The sequence below is a fragment of the Eulemur rufifrons genome, chromosome 24, assembly GCF_041146395.1.
Source record: "Eulemur rufifrons isolate Redbay chromosome 24, OSU_ERuf_1, whole genome shotgun sequence".
Lineage (NCBI taxonomy): Eukaryota > Metazoa > Chordata > Mammalia > Primates > Lemuridae > Eulemur > Eulemur rufifrons.
In genome coordinates this window covers 37,227,116-37,252,729 of record NC_091006.1, presented here as the reverse complement: position 1 = coordinate 37,252,729, position 25,614 = coordinate 37,227,116, and the positions used below count along the sequence as shown (strand labels likewise).

Below are 25,614 nucleotides of genomic sequence, written 5' to 3'. Positions count from 1 at the left end.
TGTAGAAAGCAAAAGATATTTTACATTATCAGATACATCAGATACATTTTACACTATCATGTGTTAGCTCTAACTTCTGTGTACAAAAATATTTTTGTATTGTTTTGTTATTGTGCCAATCACATTGTGATGAAGTTAAACTGCGATGGAGGCATTGTGACTTCAGGCGTGGTGACGCTTTGTCTTAGAAGCTGACTCACCTTGAACTGATTTTCGATAAATGTTCTAGGATGGTGGAAAGAGCCGGGTGGAACAATGCTTAATATTTCCCAGTAAGCACTTGAAAATCTATTTCTGCTTCTTAGTAATAGGATCTCTGAGCTTCCAGAATTATTTTTGAACTGGGTTCCTGGCTCTGGAAGGCTCTGCTACCCCAGGTCTGTGGCATCGGCAGAGATTTTGCTGATTACTTTTGCACCTGGCATTTGATGGAAATTGTTTTGGGAATTACTTAGTCATGTGTCTAAGGAATATCTAGTGTTTACCTCCCTAGAGACGGGGTTGAGTGGCCAAATGGCTGGACTTGACCCTCTCCCTGTCTCAGAGCTGCTTAATTGTTAAAGCTCCTCATCACTGTGTTCTGCAATTAAATTTCAAATTAAAAAATCAAATGTGTGTTTTGTTATCTGTATCATGAGGCACCTTGTGATCTATTTTATGACTTATTGATTCCAGCCATGTGCTTTTGTTCCGGGAGCTTCTCTCAGCTCTGCACACATTCCTAGCCTCCCTGCCCCTCTGAGCTCGTGCCTGCATTTTGGAAGACGTCCCTCCTCAATACGTATTGTCACTTGCCTTGTCTCAGTCCTTCGAACGTCTACACACAAGCACATTTGTCATTTTCCTTTCCTTTGCTGTAATTGGATGCCTTATACGGTGCGGGGTTTTTATTCCTTTATGGTTTAAAATATTTGCACAGAGCAGGCGAGTCTGTGGGTACCGTTGCCCATAATTCCTGTCCCCCACGCCGCCCGTGGAAAAATTGTCGTCCCTGAAACCGGTTCCTGGTGCCAACCAGGTTGGGGACCGCTGGCCCAAGTCAAACCTTTTTAAAGGACAGGCTGTTTAAAATGCGATCATTCTATTTTTATACTGAGCACTTCACCATGTTTTATTTTCATTTGGGAATCTAATAACTTGTTTGGGTGAATTCTAACAGTTTCCTAGTGACTTTGATGCCTTTTAAATGCCAAGGACTGGCGACGTACAACTGTTTTGTGGTTACTTTGGATACTTAGCTAAAAATTGTCTGGTTATTAGAATATCAAACAGTGGAATCGATTGTTTCTTCAGGCAGCTCTACAGCAGGACTGTGTGCTTGGCACACCCTCTAGTTCTAGCTCTTTGCCCAACATCAGGACGCCAAGGGGCCTGATTGTGTTTCCTTGCCATGCTCGGTGCTGGCGCCCTGTCGATTTGGTGACTGGTGAGTGCCATTTCTGTGCAGTGAGCGGGTGACAGAGTGAGTCGAACAGAAACAAAATGACTGATAGTAAACTGGCTAAACGACTGTCATCAGTGAAAACAAACATGGAAAAATATTCCTAGAGATGGGTGAGGAGCCACCGGACAGGTTGTTTTGACCTCAACACTTTGCCTGGGCTGTTGAACTTCCTTTAGCCATAGCTCCCAAATGACATGGTGTTACGGGTTTTCTAAAACCTTCAAAATAGGAATGAAATAAAGAAAGAAGGGGAGGGAGGGAGGGAGGGAGGGAGGGAAGGAAGGAAGGAAGGAAGGAAGGAAGGAAGGAAGGAAGGAAAAATTGGTTTAAACAACCCTATGTCTACCATCTAGTTCCAACAATTGTTAACATTTTCTGTATTTGCTTTCTACACACACATCTCCCTAGGATTTTCTCATTCAAAAGAAACTACAGATATCAGACCCTTTTCTCTCTAAGTATTTTAGTATGTCCCTCTGAAGTATAAGAACCTTCTACATAACCAACATGCCATTATCACTCTTAATAAAGTGAACAGTGATGCCCTAATTATCATCAGATGACCAGTTTATATTTAGATTTCCCCAATGTGCCCAAAATGTCATCTATAAAGGTTCTGTTAAGCTAGGAACACAGTACGGGGTCTACACTGCACCTGCCATCGTGTCTCTGAAGCCTCTTATTCAGAGTAGCCTTTTCTTCCTGACGTCAACTTTTTGAGGTCCAGTTTTCTCATAAAATGTGTCATTTTCTGGATTTTCACAGTTGTTTCTTCATGGTCTCATTTAACCCAGAAAACATGGGTAGAAAATTAGTACATGGGCTTCCCTGTGGGATTTTGTGCCCAGCACTCGCGCACTCCTGAGTGGTATTTTCTGAGCAAAAATTACAGCCACCTCATTTGGACACTCCAGTTGTGGATTTTCTTCTTCTTAAATGTGAACCTTGGAAAAAAAAAATACGACTACCGGTTTTGCATGCTCAGTGAGTACTAATGTCCCAGTGGATGGTTTCTAGTCACGATGTCTCACCTCTGACGACGACGTAAGACAGACTTCTAGAACCATCTTTTGAAGACCAAGAAGGAGGTCGGAGAAATGAAGCCATGTGCCCAGTGTCACTCAGCTGCTAGGTGCCACCCCTGGAATTTGAACCCAGATCTGCCTAATTCAAAGATTTTATACTTCACGGTGTGAGGACTAGATGACTGTTACGTAGACTGATTTGCCAAAATTAGCCCAGAACTAAAACATTTATTTAAGGAGCAACATGATACCAGGTAAAAATAACACCGCGGCTGATGCCCATCTCTGCCGCTTTGACATGGGGACGACACGCACAGCCACGCGCCCCGTCCACTGGCCCACACAGCCACGCGCCCCGTCCACTGGCCCGCTTCTCTCTGAGCTCCTCCTTCCCCCGCTCTCACGGTAGCCGCTGAGGCTTTTGTAGCGGCAGGGCTTGTTTTGAGCGTTGCCTGTCTGTCTTTGCACCTTCTGTTCTGCCTGTTTTCAAGGCAAGGACAGCTTGAGGATGTGCACACACAGTTTCGCTAAACCCGCCCACGTGTCTCTGGACTGACCCATTTCTGCGTCGAGACCGTGCGACGGCTGGATCAGAGGGTTTAATGCTCCCAGGGAGCTTCTGAGTTCTCAGCATCGGCTGTATTTTTAATTAGATTTTGTTTTCGGTAGAGTCTGTCAATCTGTGGCTATAAACAGCACCTTCTGGTTTTCTGATGACATGATGAAAATATAAATGGATTCTGCAGATTGCATTTTATTATCCGCAGTATTAAGCACTCGGAGCTGGTGCTGCAGGGAATCATGGTCTGATAATGTTGATTAAATGACCTCAGGCCTGGACTTCTGTGCTGTTCCTTCGCCAACTCACACGGAATAGACATAGGGAGCTATTGCTGGTAAAGAAGGTGTAGCAATGCAGCTGCCCCAGGAAGCAGAGTCGGGCTTCAGAATGCAGCGTGGTGGGCAGTGGAGCCCTGGCCTGGGGACAGGAGGGCTGATTCCAGTCTCAGCCTTCCTGCGAGCTGGTCGGATGACCTTGGGCAAGCCACTTAATTTTCAGGACGTTATTTTTCTCGTCTGTAAAGTAAAGGGGTTATGCATACAACCTGAACTTAGGCAATGGAGACAGGAGTGTTTATTTAAAGAGGGAGAAGGTTGCCAGGAGTGTCTGGTGGTGGGGAAGCCTGGGAGGGACAGGTGATCCAAAAAGGAGCACGAAGGTGACCGTCACGCTGCTGAGACCTTTAGACCAAATGAGGGAATGTCTGTGGGTTGGACAGTGTGGCGAGATCATAATGTAAGCACGGCCTCGTTTAGGATCAGGGAGGAGAGAAACCAAGAATGAGATCTATGGCAATTGTATTATCGTTGCCAGTAACAATAATGAAATGTGCTGTGCCCTCGTGTCCAGGTGTCTTTGACTTTAACATGGAAAAAATAAACACCGTAAGTTGTTACGAAAATGAAATAAATTAATATGTGGCAAGCAGTTAGAGCGGAGAGGACGCATGGTAGCTGCCATGTGAGCCTGAGCTCTCACCACTCGGCTGTTCCCGCAGTCACGAAATCTGTGTTAATTGCTTCCTCCACAGTCTTGTAACTCTCTGTCCATATTTCTCTTCCTGCTGCATTGTAATGTTTTGTTTTTTCCTCCTGGATTGTGATTCCTCCTGGGTCGGGCACAGATTTTGTTATTTTGGTCTTACGCCTTTTATGCTGCCTGGCAGGATTGATTGGCTGATTGCTAATTCTGGTTTAGATGAGCATGATTCATCATTGTTTACAAAGCGCTTCTGTAGAATTTTGACTTGATTTTTTTCTAGCAATCCCACAAAGGGTTTATTTCTCAGAAAATGTAAAAAGGGAGAGCAATTGTGCTCTGCTTTATTTTACGATTTAGGTATAAGATAGGCAGAGATGTTCTTCTTGCTAATTAAGTCAAATATAATCAGAAGAGAAGTAAGCATAAAATGAGCTACAAATAATCCTCTTCAGTGAATTAAAGAGGTGTGACATTTTTCATTTACAGTTTGTAGGAGGAAATCACAGCCTTCTGAAAAGTATGCCTGCTTTTGACAATTTAGGGAAGATATCCCTATCTTTCAAAAATGAAGTCAAAATCTATTAAGTCTTGTATTTTGTTTCAACTGCTTGCATCCAGGGACCATTATTTTGTCAGCCAGCAGAATCTCTTCTTAAGATCATTATAATGAGGTCTGCTAACATTTGTTTAAAATCCTCTTCAGGACTAATCTGTTAGTGGACTGTAGTTTGTCCACAAGATTGCTTTCAAAAAACAACTGAAGATCATCGAAAATATTTCTGCCGTATATACAAACGGTCACGATCAGGCTGGGAGACTGGATCTTGGCAGCCTTTGACTGTTCCTGGCAATTATGTAACAACAGTGGTGACAAAGTAATTAGCAGAGCGCAGCATTGTGATACAGTGTGTTACATCACATCATAAACACGTTACAAAAATGTTGCCATAAAGTTGTGTGGTTTTCTTTATTAGACTGTTTTTTTTCAAGTCCTCCATATTTTGGTTATTTGAATGATTCAGAACAGTGCCGTTGCCACAGACGAACTCAGAAACATAATTACCTTCCAGTTCTGTGGAAAAGGAATCAGACACAGATGCGCTTCCTCAATCGCTACTTGCATAAAACAGTGTGAAGACACGTTATAATGTCCTTTCGCTTCTGCTTTTGGTTTCCTTGGGAGGGCAGAGGAAAGCTTTGCTTTTCCTTTTAAATCATCAAGATTTTCAGTAAATTATCGACTCATTTTATTGTTTTAATCTACATGTCCCTCTAACAAATATTTTGGTTAGTGAATTAATCCTAAAGCATGAAGCAGGAGAAGTCTGATATTGGGCTTCCCCGAAAGGCACACAGGGCACGGTTGGTGACACAGTTGCCACCGTAAGGACGTCTGAGAATCCCTTGAATGGACAGGTGTGTGCAGGTTTCTTACACGTGCTTTGGATAGTTTTTGTCCATGCACTCCTGTTGCTTATTGTGTTTGTGCATTTGCTTGTGTGGTTTTGTGTTGAACACCTTTCTCTAGGGAACTATAAGAACATTGACTTCAACTACGAGTGAGATGGGGGCCGTTGGGGGTACTGAGGGGAACCATGGTGTGATCTGACGCTACAGGAGGACCCTGGCGCCCGGTTGGGAACAGAAGGAAGGGGGGCCAGGGTGGTGGCAGCGAGGCCAGTTAAGAGACTCTTGTGCTGTCCAGGTGTAAGGTGACCGCGGCGTGGAGGAAGGAGGTAGAGTGGAGGCCGTGAGAAGGGGTTAGACTCTGGCGAAGTTCAGAAGTGAGAATCAACAGGCTTCGTTGACAGATGCACCAGGAGTCAAGCGTAAGTCTAAGATTTGGAGCTGAACAACCAACAGCAAGGACAGAGTGACTGATCGGATGGGTGAGGACCAGCAGGGTGAGAGCAGGGTCTGGGGGGTGACAAGACGCTCTTGACATCTCACACTGCTCTTCTGCCACCGGCCCCTGAGAGCTTCCGAACCTGGGCTCCCCTCCGCCCCCCGTCTCAGGCTCTCTGCAAGAGCTGCGCTGAGCTTCTCATCCTGCCTTTGTGCCTTCGGAGAGTGACGAGGAGCTGACGGCGTGCCCGGTGCCTTGTGTGGAAGGCTATTCAGAGTTGTCAGTCGAGATCCAGGTGGGACAGTTGGGGACGGTCTGGGCGGTCACTTTTCACTCCCCTGCAAAGGGGCTGTTGGGAGTGGTGGTTGATTCTTGGCAGCTCTCTTGCTCTGTATAGCAATGGCTCATGCTATCGTGAGGGGAACAGTAATTAGCAGTCGTTGTGGTTAGAATATAGAACGTGTGATACTGTAAACACATCATAAAGATGTTGCCGAGAGGGGTTGTTGAGACAGGTCGTCCAAAATCCTGACTCCAGTGGAAGGGGCTCCCTCTGTGAGTCTGAACTGCTGGTAGTCTGGTCCCGGCTCAGAGCATGGGGAGTTCGTGTACATGTGAGTCACATGCGGATCTTTAAAAACGCTGGTTCTGATGGACTCGGTCTTGGATGCAGTGGGAGCACGGAGAGTCTGTATTTCTAACATCAATTCTGGGTGAAGCTGCTGCAGCTACGAGTCCGAGGACCGAATTTTCAGTGGCGTGGTCGTTGTTGAATTTCTGGAGTCTATTCAGTTGTTGATTCTCCTAAGAAAGATCCAGGTGTCTCTGCCCTAAAAACCCTGGGCTTTGAAGAATGGAGGGCATTTGAATCGGTGCAGAGCAGTGTGGAGACCGTGACAGAACCTCCTGAGTGTTGGACTGGGGAGACAGAGGGCGGAGGAGGAAGGACAGAGGTGGAATGAGCATCTTCCTCCAAACGCATGCCGCCTATGCCCATCTCCGGAATTGGCAGTCTAAAAAATTGAATTTGATCAGACTACATCTCGGAGGACTTTGATCAGTAAGCTGACTTTAAACTATGACATCAGCCTTGACTTGAAATTTTGCAGTGGCTGTGTATCAGATGCAAGGTGATTTTAGGCCGGCACAGTGGCTCACACCTGTGATCCCATCGCTTTGGGAGGCCGAGTCGGGAGGATCCCTTGAGGCCAGGAGTTCAAGACGAACCTGGGCAACATAGTGAGAACTCCCCACCAACCCCGTTTCTGCAAAAAAATAGAAAAATTATCTGCGCATGGTGGCCCACACCTGTAGTTTCAGCTGCTCAGAGGCTGAGGCAGGAGGATCGCTTGAGCTCGAGGTTGCAGTGAGCTGTGATTGTGCCACTACACGTCAGCTTGGGAGACAGAGTGAGACCCTGTCTCTAAACGAACATTTTAGGTTGTTTGGGGGCCATCAAAATTTTCTGACATCCTTAATATTAATAGTTACGCTACCTTGTATTTATCATAGGAGTTTAGATTCCTGCTTTCTTCACCGGTCTGGGAGGTCCCTGCACACGGTGGCCACGTTTCCTCCGTGGGTCTGTTTCTGGGCTCTGGTCATCATCGTTCAGTACATGGAGTGGGTTTGGGTAAACTTGGCCAGAGATTCTGTAATGAATGGAGCTAAGCTAGGTTGGGTTCTCAGTGCTGGCACTGTTTTCACAAGCACATAAAAATGTAAAGACCTGGGAAAAAACGTTTCGAATCCCTCTAATCACTTCTCGGTGAACAAAGGTTAGTATTACGGAGAGCGTTAGTGACATTTCCAGAATACGAATTATCCTGATGGATGACGGGTCAGTGACAGATACATCATCGACAGATTCGGGGAAAAAATACTAACATGTTTCAAGTATGTGTTTAAAGCTTTTTTTAAAGGGATCTTTCTTAATTTCTTTATTTTGGGAAAAAGGCTAGGTTTTTGCAAACTCTTCAGAAAGACTTTTCATCTATTTTTCTACCTTCCCTCAAATAAGAATGAGAGGATATTAACAACATAATTTTTTGAAGCATTACATTATATTAGCTAATGAATTGCCTTTTGCACAGAAGTGGTTAATGAGGATGTTTTATAATAGAACTTGAACTTTGATTTACAAGGAAAAATTGAGACCATTTAGTTTTCTTAGACTCCTTTTCCATAAGCTTTTTTTTTTTTTTTTAACTTGTTTGGTTTTTCTGATGGTTAAAATAATATGTATTAATTGTAGAAAGTTTAAGGAAAATATGGAAAAATTTAAAAAGCAAAATAAAAGTCATATACAATTCCCGATATGAGGAAGTAACATATTGGCATATTTCATGTACGTGTCTTGTAATGTCTGTCTGGTTTTGGAATCAGGGTAATTCTGGCCTAATAAGATGGACTGGGAAGTATTCTTTCCTCTTCAATTGTCTGGAAGAGTTTGCATAGAATTGCATTATTTCTTCTTTAAATATTTGGTATCATTTATCAGGTAAACCTTCTGGGCCTGATGTTTCTTTGTGGGAAGTTTATCTCTTTGTTGAGTGAACTATGGTTGTTTGTGACAATGGATAGATTTATCAAGTTCATGTAAGTTAGTGAATTCATTGGCACCAATTTATTTGTAGTATTTCCTTATTATCCTCTTAACATCTGTAGAATCTGTAATGATGTCATCTCTGTCATTCCTAATATTAGTAATTTGTGTCTATTTTTTGGCTAAAAACCAAAGGTTTACCAATTTTATTGGCTGAGTTAGTTTATCAACATGGCTAAAGGTTTATCCATTTTATTAATTTAAAAAAAAACAGCTTGCTGTTTCATCAATTTTTCTCTATTATTTTTCAGTTTTCTTTCTTTTTTCTTTTTTTTTTCAAGACAAGGTCTTGCTGTGTTGCCCCGGCTAGAGTGCTATGGCATCATCATAGCTCACAGCAGCCTCAAACTCCTGGGTCCAGCGATCCTCCTGCCTCAGCCTCCCAAGTAGCTGGGACTACAGGCATGCGCCACCATGACCGGCTAAGTTTTTTTTCTATATATATTTTTAGCTGCTCCAAATCATTTCTTTCTATTTTTAGTAGAGACGGGGTCTCGCTCTTGCTCAGGCTGGTCTTGAACTGCTGACCTCAAGGGATCTTCCCACCTCGGCCTCCCAGAGTGCTAGGTTTATAGGCGTGAAACACCGCAGATGATTAATCTTTCCCAGCTTTTAATTTTTTCTCTTTTCTGCCGTGTTATTTATGGATATTGACTTTAGTCTTCTGGTCTTGATTTTAGTCTCTTGAGGCTGGGGGTCTATATTCTCTTCTGCCCCCGGCCCTTAATGTTTTAGCAAATAGGGACTTTATCTACAGTTGGCACTTTCCACAGGCCCTTTTGACGGTGTGTGTGGGTTGGATCCTCTGTGGCCTTGACTTCTCATGACCAAACCCCAAAAAGTGGGAAATTCTTATCAGGAAGGACACATGTTTTTTAAGATAGTAGATGGAAAAAAATCTTCAAAGAAATGGTCTAAATTCAACTTCAGCTGATCTAGGCAAAGCTCCACACAGGAAGGAAATTCAGTCCTAACAGATCTTTACCGTTCTTGGAATGCCACCATTTTTTTTTTTTTTTTTTTTTTAGGCTCTTAAATATTAATAATAAAAAAAAATTGAGCTTCCTGATTTAAAAAAAAAAAAAATTTATGTTCTCTTTTTCTTTTTTCTTTTCCAGCAAGTAACTGGCAGAAGTTTTGGTGATAAAGATTTCCGGACAGGGTTAGAAAATGGAATTCTTCTCTGCGAGTAAGTATAACCTATATCCAGTTGGTTTTACTCAAGAAACACCATAAATACTGTTGAGTTTGTCTGTGAAGCTTCTACTGTCTTATTTTGAATTTATTTACAATCTGAATCTGATACTGAAAAAATCACTGGGCTCGGCAGGAAACACAAGGAAGTGAGGGAGTCTTGGGGTACAGTAGGGAGTGGTGGAGACTGCGGCAACGGCAAATTAGGTCAAGAAGGATAATCCAGTAGCTGCTACTCAGCTCAAATCAACTTTTACTATGTAGGAATTGGGCCTATGTAGTTATAAGGATGTGGACCTAATTGTAGTAAAAGTAGTAGCTATTCTCCCCTTTTTAATGTCAAACAAAAGCAGCGTGTGCCAAGTGGAAACAGCACTTCTATGTACTTACAACATCTCAGAAGGATGCCAGGTAATGTTTCTTCCTGGGCCAACTTCACTGAGGTGTTTTGAACATGTTTCATTTGTGCTGTTGGCAAAATTCAAACGTGAACAGTAACTGCAATGTTTAATTTTTATGTTTGGAAGACGTGTAAGAGCTCTTGTGGTTCTAGGTACAAAATAAGCTAGAGCCTCAGTACTTACAAATGGATGGCCACAAACTTCAAGGTTTCAAAACTTGAATTCATTTAACGTGCTCTGTAATTTGTGCACCTGTTTTTGTTTTATTGAGGTGAAATGTACAGGCGATGAAATGCACAGCTCCTGCGCATACAGTCTGATGGGTTCTGAAAAATGTGCACATGCAGGAAACCTACAGCCTCATCAAGATATAAACAGAAAACTCCATCATGCCGTGTCCCACTCAATCTCAGCCCCCTGGAGACAAACGCTGTTCTGGTTTCTAGCAGCGTAGCATCTATTCTGCCTTCTCTAGAGCTGTATGTAAATGGAATCACATACAATGTGACTCTTATTTTAGCAACTTTCAGAGTATTATTTGGGACACACTGATGGCTTTTGGAGCCTGAGGACTAGAGATTCAGGTCTTTACCCCTTCAATCATTGGATCTCCTGAGTCTCATTTTTTTTTTTTTTTCTAAAACGGTAATAAAATATTTATAACTCTGTCTATTTCCGAGGCTTTCTGTGAACCTCAGAAGGACAGTGTGAGCAAGGGCAGCGTGTAGTGCCATGCAAATGCTGACTGTTTGGCAGAACCTTTCAAAACAGCTTGTTGTCTCTTTTCCCTGCCTCCCCACTGCCTGCTTTCTTCAAAGAAAAATCCGTATCTTCTGTTTGCTGTTTCCATACTCTCCTTCCCAGGGGGTCTCTCCTCTCTGCTCATCCTCTTTTCCTCACCACCTCTTTTCCCTCCATCACAGCTAAGTCTGAGCCCATCCTGGAGGGTCTTAGGAAAGCGAAGGTTCCCAGCCAGTGGATCCACACACGTTGCAAACACCTGTCTTTGGAGAGTAGATGAGAATGTGTAGGGCTGAGCCGCTCTCTAGAACAAGAGAGAGTCTTGTGGATGCTGGTCATAAAGGAATCCCAACTCACAGCTACCCCACGTGATAGCAGCATTTAAAAATATAAGGACTCTCTATAATTTCAGATTTTCAAAACGAAGCAGTTCTGTTCTTCTTAGAATAGGGCTTTCATAATATATAGTTCTCTTTTAAAAAATTATTTGGAGGTTTCCAGCTTTGTGTTACTCAAAACAGAAGCCCAGTTGGTGTCTCGGAACAGTGGTTAGAGCCCCAGTTGGCTAATACCCGAACAGCATTGTTGAATTCTTTCTTTTGTTCAACAGACTCTCATCTCTTTGTCTGAGTTGGATCTTCTCTAAATGTCAGTTGCAGTTGTGTAGAAACACATGCTCTTTGTTCACTAAAAATTTCCTGGGTTGTTGGTGAGTCTGAAAAAAACCTAATAGTTCTCACCAAACAGAAGGGCACCTTCTGGGCCTGGAGTCTGGTTTTCCTTTTATCAACCTGGTTCTAAACTTGCCTGTGGCCTACAAGTTACTATTATTATACTTCCCATTTTGCAGAGGATGTAACCAAGGCACAAAGGATTAAATAACTTGGCTAAAGTCACAAAGATATAAAAGAGATTTAAATTCGGGAGGTCTGACTCCTTAGGCTTCGCTCTTCACTGTGGTCCTATTCCAGAACTGGGATTTTGATGGGAGAGAAAAGCGTGAGGTTTTCTCGTGGTGAGTGGGGGGGGGGGAGGGGAGGTTGGTGCCTGAAAACCTAAGGGAGGGGTGGGGGCAGCGCAGAGGGCGAAGCCCTGGGTCTCAGCTGGGCAGGGGACAAAGGACGGCGGGGTTCGTGCTCTTGGAAAAATGTAGGTGTCCAGGGCCTAGTGGTCCCTGTTGGGATAAGGAGGCAGGTCCCACACAGCGAGGTGTGGAGGAGCTGAAAGGAGAGGCGGCCGCGGTCAGCAGAGCATGGTGGGTGTTAGTTTTACAGCCGTCAAGACCCGATGGAGACAAACGAGAGTGGTGGGCTTGGACCAAAGCCTGCAGAGGCAGGAGAGAGAGAAGCCTGGTGCCGCAGGCAGCGTGGACCACGGGCACTGAGTCCCTCCAAAATCACCCTGGGAGACCTCCGGTCTTGCCTGCAACCCCTACACGCAAATGTATAACTTATGGTAATAGCAAGTGTCAAACAGAACGCATGCGCCCACAAGAATCATGGTAGATGCGTTTTTGCCATGATCCTCTCTTTCCTCCTCTGTTGTTTTTGCCGCGTCTGTGTAGCTGGAGTTTAAAGCTTACACGATGCGAGCTCTCTGCTGAGCATTTGGGTCGGGGGCCAAAATGTGACAGAGCTGCAAACAAGTGACAAGTGTCATGGTGTTAGAAATGTTAATCACATACTGCACTGTGTCCTCGAGAATTTAAGGGTAAAAAAGGAAGCCCGCAAAAGCCATTCCCTAAAGGAGCTGCTCCCAGGGCGGGGGTCACTCACTCACGATGCCGTCTGCTTCCCTGTGCCCCGCCAGGCTGTTTCAGAATAATTCCAGAAAGCAAAGGCTCCGATTTGCTTTCCTGGCTGTGATTTTATTATTTAGATAGAACTCTGTGGAATTTCAGTGAGATCAGGGGTTGGCAAACTATGGCCTTGGCCTATTTTTGTACTGGCCGCCTTGCTAAGAAATGTTTTTTATATTTTTAAAGGATCATAAACAAAACTAAACTAAACAAGCGTCCATATGTGGCTCACAAAACCTAACATGTTTACTATTGGGTCCTTTGCAGGGAAACTTTGCCAGCTCAAAAGGACTCTGGAATTAATTTGAGACGTAAACTGTTTATGCTTGTAAAGTTAAGTAATTGACTCTGGGCAGTGCAAAATGCTAGCTGGGTAAATCAGATGAGTTTTTACAAAGGTTTTCTCAGGAGTTTCTTTACAAATTTTCCCTCCAACTTTATATTTCGAACAACTTCAAACTTACAGAAAAGTTACAGGAATAATATAATAATTATGAATATGCTGTGAACCTAAATGCACTAATTATTATCATTTTGCCATATTTTCTTTGTCTCTTTATGTAAATATGCCTCTTTTTTCCTGAACCATTTGAAAGTAAGATGCGGACACCATGAAACTCAACTCCTAAATGCGTCAGCTTGTGGAGGGTCTTCTCTGTAAGCAGTAAAGACATTTAGAGATGAGACAGTGATGTCTAACGTATATCCCAGAGTTAAACGTTCTCAGTGTCCCTAGTAATGTCCTTGATGCTGACTTTTAAAAATCCAGAATCCAAAGAAGACACACTGCGTTTAGTTACCTTGTCTCTTAGTCTCCCTACACCTAGAACAACTGGTCCAGCCTTTTGTGTCTGTCACGACCTGGAGACTTTTGAAAGTTTCCAACCAGTTATTCTGTGAAATGTCTCACCTTTGGGTTTTTCTAATTACTTCCTGGTGATTAGGTCCAGGTTAGGCAGTTATGGCAGGAGAACCGCACGGGCGACGGTGTGGTGTTCTTGGTGTGGGACGTGGTAGAGTTTGTCACCTTGAGAATGCTATGACTGAATAATCGGCCAGGAGGATTCCCCAAGATTTACGCATCGTTAATAAGCACTTTCTCCTTTTTTCATCTGTGAAAAATACTCCGTAATTGTTGGAATAACTTCATATCCCTAAATCTTCCACCCCATGGGTTTGGTATCTAACGAGTGAATCATTACATTGGTCGTTGCAAACTGGTGATTTTCTAATCCGATTCTTTCTACATTTGCGGCCTGGCCTCCTTGTGTCTTCTTTAGAGAAGAGCCTTTTCTTTCTCCCTCTTTCTTTTTCTGAGTATCACTATGGAGTCGTGGAATCCTTTGTATTCAACATCTGCTAATCCATTAACATCCTTGCTTTTCAAGCTACCCTTAATTTAAAAATAATTCTCTATGGAGAGTGAATGAGGTAAGAGAATAATAGCAGATCTGTTTTGATAAGTACAGTCAGAATGTAGAGTTTCTTAGATTTTAATGTCAGTACAAGGGTGAATAGATTTTAGAGCTTCTGTGTGTTTGTGTAGATGGTTGGGTCCGTGCTGCAGTTGGTTTTCATGGCATCTTCCAATTCTCGCTCGATCTCCGTGTTCACCTGTCGCAGGGGCGGGTGCCCTACCCTGGCCACCGCTCAGGTGGGTTCAACAGTGTCCCTTGCTGGGCAAACCAGCAGGGGGAAAGGGCTTCCCGAGGAGACCCGGGGAGACAAGGCACTTTTAGAGAATGGCGGCTTCTTGGGAATTTCACCGGGAAGTTCAGGTGGGAACTCTGCACAGGACAGACCGTTAGTGGCCAGCGTGACTTTCCTGAACCCCTGAGAAAAGTACAGACCACACAGGGGTTAGATCTGCACAGACCTTTCAATATTTTAAAGTTAGTTGTGTTAAAGATTATTTTTTCTTTGAAAGATGGATATGAGAAAGCTTCTGCTAGTGGCTTACCATTTTTTTTTTTTTAATCTATCTAAAACATTCATTCATTGCAAAACTCTCAAGGAAACGAACTTCTAAGTGTTTTACAGTCTGATGTCTTTTCCCCAGAGCTGCAGGAAAGTCTTATTTCTACTCACAAATGCAAAGTGGCGTAATTGGCTTAGAGGCTGAAAAGGTTTCCTCACGTTTGGGTGTTGCTTGATGTGTGACGGGGAGAATTGATCAGCCTTGCAGGGCATTGATCAGCCTTGCAGGGAACTGATCAGCCTTGCAGGGCATTGATCAGCCTTGCAGGGAATTGATCAGCCTTGCAGGGCACTGATCAGCCTTGCAGGGCACTGATCAGCCTTGCAGGGCACTGATCAGCCTTGCAGGGAACTGATCAGCCTGGCAGGACATTGATAAGCCTGGCAGGGAACTGATCAGCCTGGCAGGGCACTGATCAGCCTGGCAGGGCACTGATCAGCCTTGCAGGGAACTGATCAGCCTTGCAGGGCATTGATCAGCCTTGCAGGGCATTGATCAGCCTTGCAGGGCATTGATCAGCCTTGCAGGACATTGATCAGCCTTGCAGGGCATTGATCAGCCTTGCAGGGAACTGATCAGCCTTGCAGGGCATTGATCAGCCTTGCAAGGCACTGATCAGCCTTGCAGGGCATTGATCAGCCTTGCAGGGAACTAACTGATCAGCCTTGCAGGGCATTGATCAGCCTTGCAGGGCACTGATCAGCCTTGCAGGGCTCTCCATCCAGGCACCACTACATCACAGAGAGACGGGGGTGCCAGCTTCTCTTTTTTCTCTCTTCTGCTCGTCTGTTGCCTGTTTAGGGGTAATTATCTGGAATATATTCAGATTTTTGGTGAAGTCATTCTAGAGAAGGGACAGGCTTTCTTGCAGGTGTAAATGAAAGTAACTGGAAAATATCCTTTTCCCAATCATGAGGCCGAACTGCTGAATTGTAGAGAACAATAGAAAACAAACTAATTCCTTTATCCACTGCATTAAACCTTTGGTGAGAATCTTAATTTAGAATCAGGGAAGTGAATTTGAAGTCAATGACACTTCCTCCCGCCCCCACTGATATATAATTCCTCTTTCATTTCCCTCTTTTCCCGTATGTAGGGACATGACAGAAGGATGTTATATCTTGTACATTTAAAGAATGGGTTGGGGTTTTTTGAGGGGTGGGGAAGTGGGAGTTTGCCAGTGAGAATTTTTATAGTTGCCAGTGACAGAGATGCCGCTCAGCCAGCTTAAACAAACTGGGAAGTGATCGGCTCATGTGAACAAACACAGAGGTCAGCCCTGTGCACGTGCCAGCTGTAGGCATAACTGCAGCCACGCTTGGCCATGGCCCTGAGTGTTCTGTGTCTCTACCCATCCATCCACCCACCCATCCATCCATCCGCCCATCCATCCATCTGCCCATCTGTCCATCCATCATCCATTACCCATCCACCCATCCATCTGTCCATCCACCCATCCGTCCATCCATCCGTCCATCCATTATCCATCCACCCATCCATCTGTCCATCCACCCATCCATCCATCTGCCCATCTGTCTGTCCGTCATCCATCTGTCCATCCATCCATTATCCATCCACCCATCCATCTGTCTATCCACCCGTCCGTTCATCCATCCATCCACCCATCCATCCATCCACTCACCCATCCATCCGTCCATCCATCCGTCTGTCCATCCACCCATCCATCTACCTATCCATCTGTCCATCCATTATCCATCCACCCATCCATCTGTCCATCCACCCATCCACCCATCCATCCATCCATCCATCCACCCATCCATCCATCCATCCGCCCATCTGTCTGTCCGTCATCCATCTGTCCATCCATCCATTACCCATCCACCCATCCATCTGTCCATCCACCCATCCGTCCATCCATCCATCTGTCCATCCATTATCCATCCACCCATCCATCTGTCCATCCACCCATCCATCCATCCATCCATCCGTCCATCCATCCACCCATCCACCCATCCATCCATCTGTCGATCCATTATCCATCCACCCATCCATCTGTCCATCCACCCATCCATCCATCCATCCATCTGTCCATCCATCCATTATCCATCCACCCATCCATCTGTCCATCCACCCGTCCGTTCATCCATCCATCCACCCATCCATCCATCCACTCACCCATCCATCCATCCATCCGTCCATCCATCCGTCTGTCCATCCACCCATCCATCTACCTATCCATCTGTCCATCCAGTTATCCATCCACTCATCCATCCATCCATCCATCCATCTATCTGTCCATCCATCGTCCATCATCCATCATCCATCTCTTGCCTCTGCTGTCTTCTCTCTTGGCTTTGTCTTGGGTAAGTTTCTCCCATGTGGTGATAAAGTTGGCTACCATTAGCTTTTAGCTTTATCGTACTAGCTTTGCAATCCTAGCGGGGAAAAAAGAAATACTTTCTTGAGTAATCCCCATAGAAGTCCTGATGCCTGTTTTCCATCGACCCGAATTGGGTCTTGTGCCCAACCTGGAATGAGCTGAGTGGCCGGGTCTGGATGTGCCCTGGGCTGGAGCCAGGACGAGCACTCTCCACACTCTGCCCCACCCCACCGCTGCCCCACGTACCTGCAGCTCGGGGAGGGAAAGTTCCTCAAATGGAAATTAGGACGGTGTTTTCAAACAAGAATGAATGACTGTTGGACCAACAAACCCTACAGATGTGACTGAGGGACTCCTACCCCAGCCAGAACACACAGCTTTCACAACTTCCAGTAAAGAATAGGTGAGCTTGGGAGAGTGGATTGCGTGGTCCATCAGGGTCTCTCTGTGGCCTGGGTTGGACTCACACAGGCTGTGCTCAAAGAAGGGAGCTTCAGAGGCACTTGTGCTTCCAGACCATTCCTGTCAGGAGCCCGTTCCCTTATCCCTGTCCTCTCTAAACCGCCGGGAGAATCACCTGGCGAGGTGGGGAGAGGGAAGGCGGAGGCCACTGAGATCCGCAGGTCACCCCTTCCTTGGCTGCTGTCGGTGAAAAGCCTCTGTCCTGAGAACAGGCTTTGTCCTGTAGGCCTGTCCTCTCAGCCCTCAGGTGACAACTGCCTCTGCTCTGAGCCCCTTCCCTGGCAATTTGGGCTGCGGCTCCCAGGAGCTGTCACTTTCTCCTCATGCCCCTGCTGTGTTCCCAGCCACATTCCTGACCCCGCTGCCTTGGGCCACTTGGAGCTGGGAAAGAGACCTCTCTCCCAATTGCAGCTCCGCAAACCTTACACAGGTGGTCCTCGGAGCAGTCTGTACTTTCTCCTTTTGACTTACAGCACCTCCTCCTGAGTCACCTGGCACGGATCCCCGGAAGGTGGTGTCAACTTTCCTCCCTTCATCTGTGTAATGGGGAAATCACTGCTTCGTGAGTGTTCTGGGAGATGCAGGTGAGAGGACAGAGCAAAGCACGCAGCGTGGTGTCTGATGCTTTGGTGTCTGGTGCTTGCGTGGCCTGTGCCACTGCTGTTCCCATTATTGTTTTTGGAAATGTGCCAAAAGTCAATTATGAGGATGACATAGTCCGCGCAACTCGGTGTCACCGCACACCTGCCTATGCGCAACTCTGTATCATTGAGTACCCAGCCGATGCGCAACTCTGTATCACAGCGCAGCCCTCCTGTGTAACTCTGTATCACCCCACCCCGTCGGTGCTCAGCCCTGTATCCCTGTGCCCCCGGCCGCTGTGCAGCCCTGTATCCCTGTGGCCCTGTCGGTGTGCAGCCTTGTATCACTGCACCCTTTGCCGCTGTGCAACCATGTATCACTGCGCCCCAGGCCTCTGTGCAGCCCTGTATCCTTGAGTCCCCATCAGGGCTCAGTTCTGTATCACTGCGCCTCTGGCCGCTGTGCCGCCCTCGTGTCACTACGACCCCGGCCTCTGTGCGGCCCTGTATCCCTGCGCCCCCATCGGTTGGGTGGCCTTGACATCACTGTGACCCTCGGGCGCTGTGCAACCCTGTATCACTGCGCCCTCGGCCAGTGTGCAACTGTGTATCACTCCGTCCCCGGCCGCTGTGCAGCCCTGGTATCCCTGTGCCGCCGGCCGCTGTGCAGGCCTGTATCATTGCGCCCTCTGTCGGTGTGCAACTGTGTATCACTGCGCCCCCGTCCGGGCTCAGCCCTGGTATCACTACGCCACCAGCCGCTGTGCAGCCCTGTATCCCTGCGTCCTCGTCGGTGCTCAGCCCTGTATCCCTGAGTCCCCATCAGGGCTCAGTTCTGTATCACTGCGCCCCCGTCGGTTGGGTGGCCCTGATATCACTGTGCCCCCGGGCGCTGTGCAGCCCTGTATCACTGCACCCTCAGCTGGTATGCAACTCTGTATCACTGAGCCCTTACCAATGTGCAACTGTGTATCCCTCCGCTCTCGGCTGCTGTGAAGTCCTGGTATCCCTCTGCCCTCAACCACTGTGCAGCCCTGGTATCCCTGCGCCCTCAGCCACTGTGCAGCCCTGTATCACTGCGCCCTCGGATGGTGTGCAATCTGTGTCACTGTGCCTCCGTCGGGGCTCAGCCCTGTATCCCTGTGCCCTCGGCTGGTGTGCAGCCCGGTATGACTGCGGCCCCATCGGTGTGCAACCCTGTATCACTGTGCCCCTGGCCGCTGTGCAGCCCGGTATCATCTGCGTCCCCGGCTGCTATGCAGCCCCATATCACTGCACCCCCCCCCCCCCGGCCGCAGTGCAGCCCTGTATCACTGTGCCCCCGTCGGGGCTCAGCCTTGTATCCCTGAGTCCCCACAGGGACTCAGTTCTGTATCACTGCGCCCCCAGCTGCTGGGCAGCCTTGTATCCCTGCGCCCCCGGCCGCTGGGCAGCCCTGTATCCCTGCGCCCTCGGATGCTGTGCAACCCTGTGTCACTGCGCCCCCGTCGGGGCTCAGCCCTGTATCACTCCGCCCCCGGTCGCTCTGCAGCTCTGTTATCACTGTGCCCTCGGCTGGTGTCCAGCCTTGTATCACTGCGCCCCCTTTGGTGCTCAGCCCTGTATCACTGCGCCCCAGGCCGCTGTGCAACCCAGTATCACTGCGCACCCGGCCGGTGTGCAACTCTGTATCACTCTCTCTACCCGCTGGAGCCCTCCCCGAGGCAGCCAACACGCTGCAGGATGAAGGCCTTTGCATTTTACTTTCTAGCTTCTCTTGCCAGCGTGTGGTCAAAAACTGGGCAAGAAAGTTTGTGTCCTTTACAGACTTGATCATCTGTGAGTAATGAACTTTGGCTGGTAGAGCTTGGGGCCCAGAGTGATTGTTTTCAAAACAATAACCTTGACCTCTGGGATAATGTCATTTCCTCCCGCCCTATCCAGTCTGTTGTGGTTTCTTTCTCTGGTTTCAGAACCCTCCAGGCAGAGGGAGAGGGCTGCTCTCTGGCTTCTGTGCACCTGTACACTACTCCGCTGTAGACTGACACAGAGCTCTACCTTGTGTCCCGTGTCTGCTTCCCCCAGACCGGGAGCTTCGGGAAGACCCCTCCTATTTCTCTTTTTATTTCACTCAGTGGACCCTGGTGGGGCACTTGGTACATCTACTATAAACACTCGGTGAATCAATTGACACCCAGCAGTAAGATCACTACCTAGTTCACCTGATCATCCGTGACACCCTAACTTTCTCCCTGTCTTGGTCAATATTATCCTCTCTCTGTTTCCATATCTCTGTCTGGTGCCTCCCTCTCTCTCTCTCTCTCTCTCTCTCTCTCTCTGTCATACACACACTTTATCTAAAGAACAGACCCATCCCTGAAGACTAGGAGACCAAAAGGTAGATGTGTTTGCTTTCTTTAAGTGTGAGATTGTCCATTCCAACTTCCGTCTTCCTAGGCGTCACAGAGCTGAACTCTGAGTTTTGTTTTGCAAACCCGTTGTCATGGAATGCAAAGTCTGAGTATGCGAGTCTACAAATAAGGGACCAATAAAGAATGTCTTAGTGGATTTTTGTCTCAGTTCTTATGTCGCTGAAATAATTTTCTGGAGATAAGAAATCTGTTGGCAAACACGTGCGCCATCATCACTGATAAACAAGCGGTTTGTTCTCAGAAGGAGGGCTGGCCTCGGATACTTGTCGTGACTTCGGCATGAGGTGAGCCCTGGACACACACTGGTTTTCCAGAACAGGTTGGGAGTCGATGGTGCTCCTTTACGTGGAGACATTTGGGTCTCACGGGAGACTTGTTGGGCGTTGACGTGTGTCGCATGGCACAAATTGGGCACCAAGGGGCATAAAAACAGAACGTAAGACATGATCTTCAGACGTTTGATGATGTGCTTGGGGACTGGGAACACACATAGCAGGCAAGTCACAGCAGGAACCAGTGTGTGAGTGAAGGCGAAAGTGACCACGATTTAGTCTCTGAGATGTCACAAGAGGTTAAACAAGAGGATGTTGCTGTGGTTTGGGAGATAGTTACTGGGGAAATATTATGTCAGTTGAATTTTACTTCAGACAAGAATAGGCTGAGGGAAAAGGAAAATCATCTTTATAGGAAAAAACAAACTTTTTTCCCTTGTTTATACTTTCGTGTACTTCTGGTCACCAAAACATATGTTTTTATGTTTTTTTCCTCCTATACTGACCCATTCTCCCAACACCAGCTGGGTGACTTATCGTTTAATGCAATCGTGACACTAACTGCAGGAAGTTCAGACCCAGCAGGCTAAGGGCTCGGTCCCACAGGACGGTCCCCACCTCAGATGCCAAGCTGGTGGCAGGTCCCAGGTTACCCACAGCTTCTGTCTGAGCTGGCTACAGACTGGGGGTTCTCGTGACCCCTTTCTTGAGTTTGATCACTTGCTAGGGTGGTAACTGCGTTTACCGGTGTGTTATAAAGGCCGTGACGAAGAGCACAGGCAGGTGAGCTGCATCTCAGGACTTGGTAGACTGTAATGATGAGTGAAAGAAAAGCCTAAGAAATAATTCAGGGTTTCAGTTCTTGATGACACGCAGCAGCGTAGGGCCCTGCTACAGGCTGGAGAGGGTCCCCTGCGTGCTGGGAGACGTCGTGATCTCAGTCTGGGCGGGCTGAGTGTGGGACAGAGGCAGCCCACCCAGGGCGAGTCCCGTAGGCTTTGCGGGGTGAGGACCTGGTGCTGAGGGTGACACAGTGGATGTAACTTGCTCAGGCTGGACTTGTGAGCCCCGCGGGGCACCAAGCTTGAGCTGTGCAATGCAGCATCTCTGGGGGAAGGACCACGTCAGGAAAGAGCAGTGGGGCGAGGGCTCAGTCTGAGGAGGTCTCTACCCCACGTCAGAAGTGGGAGCTAAGAGAGAAAATCCCGGAAACTGTGATGTCATGGAGACCGAGGGAAGAAAGAAGACGTTGAAGCAGGTGGAGGTCACGTGCGTTGCGTGGCCTTGCAGACCTCAGGTTGCCAAGACCTAGGACGGGCCGCCCCGCTCAGAGGAGGAGGAGGAGGAGGAGGAAGTGGAGGAGGAGGAGGAAGAAGAGGAGGAGGAGGAGGAGGAGGAAGAAGAGGAGGAGGAGGAGGAGGAGGAGGAGGCAGAAGAGGAGGAGGAGGAGGAGCAGGAGCTGGAGGCCTTTTCCAGTCAATACCCGGGTCTGGGAACTGCCGGTTAACTGACTGTGACTCCACCTATCTGTTTTAGGTCTGGCTCATGTTTTTGCATCATTTTCAACAGGCTGTTTTAGAAACCTGATGTAAAATAAACCACACATGCAATATTTTCCTGAAATATTGAAAAAGAAATGGAACTAGGGTAACCCAATGGCTTAACAGTAGAGCAGCCATGTAGTTTGTTGTTCGAAACAAGACACTGTTCAGAGGGAAAGGCGGACATTGACCAGATGAGACACTGGAACAAGTGCAGTCTGGGACCGTCCTCGGCTGGCTGGGAGGTATGGTCACCCGTGGTCGGTGGCTTCCACCTGGTGCCTCACGGTCACCTTTGTTCGACGGTCACAAACCTTCCCTCATTTAGTCCTCACGGCAGCCCTGGTGGACCTAGATCTTCTAACGTCCCTTTTGCAGGGATCGGGGGAGAGCCAAGCTGGGGCAGCCCCGTGTGTCCTGTGTTCCGTCTTTCTCTGGCCCAGACGCGCTCAGGTCTCGGCAAACTTGGGCCCTTTGGCCGTCGCCGGTTGGGCCTTCGCAGGCTGGTAGGAATGACAGTCCTTCCCTGCAGGGCTCCACTGTCCCTCCACCAAATCACAGCTGGCCGCACTGACGTGGCCCGTCTCCAGCTTTTTGGCACTAAGGCTCATTAAGCCTTTAAGTTCAAATGGGGACATTTCAACCCACTCACTTAAAAAAAAAAAAAAGATCTTTAGTGAAAAAGCCGCTTTTTGTTTGAGGATCGGCCTGGCTTAGGTGGGGACCGCGGCAGGGACTGGGCGTCCCCGACGGTCTGCTGTTGGGAAGGATGGAAACAGATGGCAAACACGGGGGCGAATGTGCGGGACTCGTCGTGAGCAGAATGAAGCCCCAGTGTCGCCTGTGTTATTCTGGATCCTCCCCAGATAAACGGCCCTTGGCTCCCACTCAAGAGAGGGACTCTCAGCACAGCGCGGGACATTGTTCCCGTCAAACTGTGCTGTCGGCGTCGGTGACAGCGTCTGGGGAGGGGGGGCTCTGTGTGCACCAGGGCGTCCTGCATTAGAACATTCTCAAGCTCGTCCCCCTTGGCAAACATTCTGCCCATTTAAGGTTGCACCGTCCTCGTCACCGCTTTTCCCTTAATCCGTAGTCCTGAGGGACCCAGGCCCAGCAGGGCACGTACAGAGTTTGTTTTGATGCTTCCCACAAAAATGTGTTTGAAACTTGCTTTAGCATAATTATCATTCAGGAACTACTTCCCTCAAAACGTGATTTCCTCCATCCTACCAATCTGTGTCTTAATAAATATTAACTGCTACTCCCTTAAATCACGGGCTTAATCGCTCTCCTTCTGAACAAATCTTATATGCACTTATCAGAATGATCAGTTGACCTTAAAGAAAAATAGCAACAGGTTTAAGCCGGGCCGCCTGCAGGACAGATGGGGCACTGGCCTGCCCGTGGGGTCACAGGCCGGACTGGGCTGTGCTTAGATCTGGGAGGATTTCGTAGCTCCCTCATTGTATTCCATTATTAATCAATTTTTTGATTGTCTCCCATGGGCTGTCAGGCCTGGCGGGCCGGTTCCCACAATGCACTCTGAAAGGATTGGCGTCTCCTTCCCTCACTTCTGGTCTTGCCTCTCTGCCAGCTGAGCTTGCTTAGGGGGGAGGTGAGCCGACGGTTGACAGTCAGACTTCCGGCTTCCGCCCGTGGGAGGGCTGGGCTGCTTGGAGGAGAGGATGATAACACCTGCCGTTAGGAAGTGGATGCCACACACCAGGCCTGTGCCACGTGCGTTACACGCGTGGTGTTACTTACTTCACACTCTCTTGCTACGGTGAGTAGGTATTTTTGTACCCATTTTACAGGGGAGGAAACTGAGGCTCATAGATGTTAAATACTTGTCAAGTGAGTTACAGAGCTGGGATTGGAACCCAGGTCTTTCTGTCTCTGGAGGCTCCTACTGCTCCTGAAGTTTCGTGGATCCCAATTCGGGAACTCCTGGTTCCGAGAACTTCTTGCTAAGAAACGTTGGGAGCAAGGGGCTAGCTGCCCATCCCCACCCCAGACTGGATGCAGAAGCCTGCAGAGCTGTGTCACAGCCATGCCACTTTTAAGGTTTCTCTCCACCCTCCTGACACCAAGCCGGCAGTGACTGGGTTTTCGCTGTGCAGGAGAAATGCTAATTACAATCGTTGATACATAATTACTATGTGGCACAACGACTGCACGTATCATCGCCTGTGTCACAGTAACTTTAGTCTCCATTTTACTTGGTTATACTAAATCCTGTTCGTGTGTTGCCAGCTTTCGCGGTTCATTGATCACATGTGTGTCATCTTAAACTTGTAGCTTGTACAAGCCGGGAAAACCTTGCATGGGAGGGGCATTTGGGGGTGAAGGAGCTTGGTTACCAGGTAAAGGCACCTGCAGGAGCCTGGAAGTCACTGGAAGAGGAAGGACCCGGCCAGGGCCGGGCGTTAGAAGCGGTCGGTGTGGGTGCAGGGGCGGGAGGATGAAGATGGCAGAGGCTGGTGGCTGGAGATTAGTTACTGAAACACAAAACGTGAGACATCGTAGCAAAGCGCTCTGCCCGGACCGGAAACCCAAGTTTGTGACCCCGACTCCACCACTTGGAGCTCTGACCTCAGACTTGTGCTTTGACTTCCCTCGATGTCAGTTTCCTTGATTTTTAGCCCTCTCTGGTCCCCAAATCCCGTAATTTCCAGACAGCAGGAGTGGTGATGCAGAGGACAGACTGCGAGAGAGGTTGAAATGGATCACAGGACTCCAAGATACTTAGATAATTGCTCTGCGTCCCCTTCCACGCTGATAGACTATTTCATTAGTGCTAGTTTTTTTAAATTATTAAAAGTATGTGTGATGTGCAAGAAGAGCTTTATTTTTCCCTAGAAAATACAGGAAAGTAAAAATCAGTCCATTGGATGACAGCGTCTCAAATGTTAGCTCTTCTTTCTGCTGCTGTCCCAGCAAGACCCTGGGGAAAGACGCACCCAGGGGTGGAATCTCACATTTTGGGACAGGATTTTCTTGGGTACAGTTTGCCAAGGTAGGGTCCCTTTTACTTAACTACCTAGTTAAGGTAGTGCTGGCTGCCATGACGAATAACCCTGCATCTTAGTGTTTTAGTGCAATGGAAATGCATGTCCACTCCTGTGTGGCCTCATTTTGGCAGCAGGGAAGGGCACAAACAGCTCTGCTCCGGGCAGCTACTGAGGGGCCCCAGCTAATGGAGACTCTGTCCTCAGCGCATGGTGGCCAAGACTTCCTGGGTGTCAGCATCTCACTAGTCAACGCAGAGGGACAGAGTGGAGAATTGTAGGGAAGGCTTTCTAGGGCCAGGCCTGGGCATGATATATGTTACTTCTGCCTGTGCTCTGCTGGCCAGAACGCTGCTGTATAGACAGCTACAGCCAAGAGCAGAGGCGGCAGGGAAATATAGTTTGCGTGTTCCCAGGGGAACA

The 25,614-nt window shown here is 47.6% G+C and overlaps 1 protein-coding gene across 4 annotated transcripts in view; it reads left to right on the top strand.

Annotated features, from left to right (window-relative positions):
• LIMCH1 (LIM and calponin homology domains 1) overlaps positions 1-25,614 on the top strand; it is a 263,196-nt gene that overhangs the window by 91,310 nt on the left and 146,272 nt on the right. For all 4 annotated transcript variants that reach the window (XM_069458297.1, XM_069458295.1, XM_069458296.1 and 1 more), the window contains exon 2: positions 9,582-9,652. In XM_069458297.1, the coding sequence (XP_069314398.1) occupies positions 9,582-9,652 (71 nt within the window). The remainder of the gene's footprint in view (positions 1-9,581; positions 9,653-25,614) is intronic.